General features: G+C 38.3%; 1 protein-coding gene across 2 annotated transcripts in view; it reads right to left on the reverse strand.

Annotated features, from left to right (window-relative positions):
- Rab3c (RAB3C, member RAS oncogene family) overlaps positions 1 to 2,922 on the reverse strand; it is a 215,010-nt gene that overhangs the window by 196,335 nt on the left and 15,753 nt on the right. For both annotated transcript variants that reach the window (XM_031359815.1, XM_031359814.1), the window contains exon 2: positions 1,330 to 1,557. In XM_031359815.1, the coding sequence (XP_031215675.1) occupies positions 1,330 to 1,557 (228 nt within the window). The remainder of the gene's footprint in view (positions 1 to 1,329; positions 1,558 to 2,922) is intronic.

Raw genomic sequence — 2,922 nt, forward strand, 5'->3', positions numbered from 1 at the left:
ATCGGCTGAACACAAGTTCCTAACCAAGTACCCACACACAAACATGGCACCCTAAAGTGACTTTGTGGAGATGATAAGCCTGGAGCTGAACTACCCTAAGCTTTTACATGAGATCTAGATAGACCTAGAAGATTCCAGATTTAGCATAAGTCAAACAGTCATAATCTGCTGTTAGACAGTTGTTCATGTATTTTTCTGCATCTTTGCCTCTTTAAATTTTATCACTAAGACCTTTAAGATGGTTAAAGTTCATGAAGTTTATATAAACATTTTAATATGGGTTTTCTATTTTTTTAAGGTCTAAATGCCACAGTCTGGGATTTGTCTCTCTTTAACGTTCTATATTTAACTGAAGAGGCATCAGCCCTGAAGATCTACCCTCTACCAACACCAAATGATATTGTCTCCAAAAGAGGCAGACAACACCTCCTGGGAAATACTTGTCTATTACTTCAATCAATTTGAGTGTCAGAAGGGGGTCCAAATTGATTCTATTCCATCTATAAACTTAGAAACACCGGGATCTTCATAAGACATTTACTATATAAAATTTGTCTGAAGCTATCTAGTATCTTAGTTACTTCATCACTTGGGGATGCTACTCACATATATTCTTCTTGTTATTACTCTCTAGTTTTCTAAATTTACGTCAACAATTTCGTTAAGAAACCTTTGGTCTTCAGGCACTGGGAAGGTCAGAAATCTAGCCAACTGATTTCATATTTTTGTGAGGAACCTTCTTTTGTGCATTTTTTTCTTGTGATTTCTGTTGAGCATATAAACATGGTTTTCAGAGCTGAAACATGGATGTTAAGTATGAAAAGATTACTCTCAAAGTTAGGCTGAGGACTTCCTAGGAAGTAGCCCTCCTTTTCCCCATATTCTATCATCTTTCCTTTTGTAATCCCCAAGACAGGCTGACTCCTGTGCTCTGAAAGACCAGATATATATGTATTATCAGCTTAAGTACACATTATTAAAAAAAAAAAAAACACAGAAGGATTCAGACTTTCTCAAGGTCACAGAGATCAAGGCAGAGCCAAACTCTCATTGAGTGCCCGCACTCACCACCATCACCAAGCACAGGAGCTTGGATTTCTTCTCTTCTAAAGACTGCTATACAGCATCATATGACAATAAGTATGTCAGTACCCATATCTTCAAAAACATCACATCACTCTCTGAAACACAATGTTCTCCAGCCAAAAAAGGCTAGGAATCAAAGCTCCAGAGCCCTATGGAGACCTAACAAAGTGAAACGTTTCCCCTGCAGATCTGTATGTCCAACAACCCCAGAGTGAAGGATGATGTCAGTTCAAAGTCGCTTACCCAAATCTGAAGCTTGATTCTCTTCTCATTTTTGAATACGGTTTTTACTTTGAAATCGATGCCAACTGTGCTGACGAATGCAGATGTAAAGGAGTCATCAGCGTAGCGGAACAGGAAAGATGTCTTGCCCACGCTGCTATTGCCAATGATCAGCAACTTGAACATGTAGTCGAAGTTCTGGTCAGAAGAGTCTTTCTGACCAAACCTGGCATCTTGTGCAGAGGCCATCTGTGGGAGAAGTGAGTTTGGATCAGTTTCCCATTTGATATGAAGCAGACTCATTATTGCCCTTGCCAGAAACAGATGTCAGAGACTCGGGAAGCAAGTAGAGAGCACTCCCCGATCCCCTCTGATGCTGGTATCCATGGCAATAATTCCCAGCTGGAAAACAGAATAGCAAATCTTACAGCTCATTCCAGCTGTGTTGGTGCTTGTCACTCTTCAGCATTCACAGGCAATCAAAAGCACCAAAGGCACCATCTCTCAAAGTAACATGAAAAGCAAAGCAATGAAGAATTTGCAGGGCATGAGGGCTCTGAAACTTTGTAATCTCAGTTCGTGGGACTTCAAACTGACTGAACAGGGCTTCTCTTCCAAAGATGTAATTACTAGTCTTTCCTACAAAAGAATAAATTCTAAGCACATCTCTATTTCATCTATTAACTTTGTGTCAAATCAGCATCCCAACTTATACGTCAGTGTCCTTAAGATTAAAAATAATGATAATGGTAAGTTTATATGGTTCCAAATGTACCAGGCACTGCTCATTTACTTAACCCTCATATGAGGGTTAAATATGAGGTAGGTACCTTATCCCTATTAAAATGAGCTGTGGGAATATGGTAGTTTATTCAGACAGTAAATAATAAATGCAGACTTCTAAAACCAAGCAACCGAGGCCAGGGAACACATTCCTGATCTCTGCCCTATTTCCCAGTGCTATCACTATAATAAGCACAGTACTCCAAAAGGTCATGTGGGAGGCATTTTTTTGACAGGAGCATGGTGAATCTTACCTGGTTTCAAGCACTGATTCTGTTACTTACCATCTTTGTGAACTTTAGCTTTATTGATTTTTAATTTTCCTCATTGTACAGTTGTTTGTTTTACTGTTTAAAAACATGTATGTGAACATAATATATTTTGTGGACTTATTTTAATTGATACGCTACAGCTTCCCCTATCACATATAATAAAAGTGGCCCAGTACCTACCCAGAATACTCAAGAAAGTAATAGAGGCAATACCTCTGTAAATCAGCTCTGTAACTCAGTGTGGAGTCAAGATTAGTTTGTTTTTAAGTATAAATGCCTTAGGTGGATGTTTATTCTTCCTTGGTTTCTTTCTTGCTATCTATCAAAGCAGTATTGTACAACTTCTAAGTACCAGTCAAGCTCGGGAGAGAAAGGAAACATTTTCAATGGTAAGCCCATTTGCTTCAGCACCTCTCTGATGCTATGAATTATTTGGCAATTGCTCTGTTAGTCAATGTGCTAGCCACAAAGAACATATGGTGATTTAAACTATACTAAAATTAAACAGAATTTAAAATGTAGTTTTTAAAATCACACCAGCTACATTTCAAGCAAAAAA

This window comes from Mastomys coucha, unplaced genomic scaffold (genome assembly GCF_008632895.1).
Source record: "Mastomys coucha isolate ucsf_1 unplaced genomic scaffold, UCSF_Mcou_1 pScaffold8, whole genome shotgun sequence".
NCBI classification, from domain to species: Eukaryota; Metazoa; Chordata; class Mammalia; order Rodentia; family Muridae; genus Mastomys; species Mastomys coucha.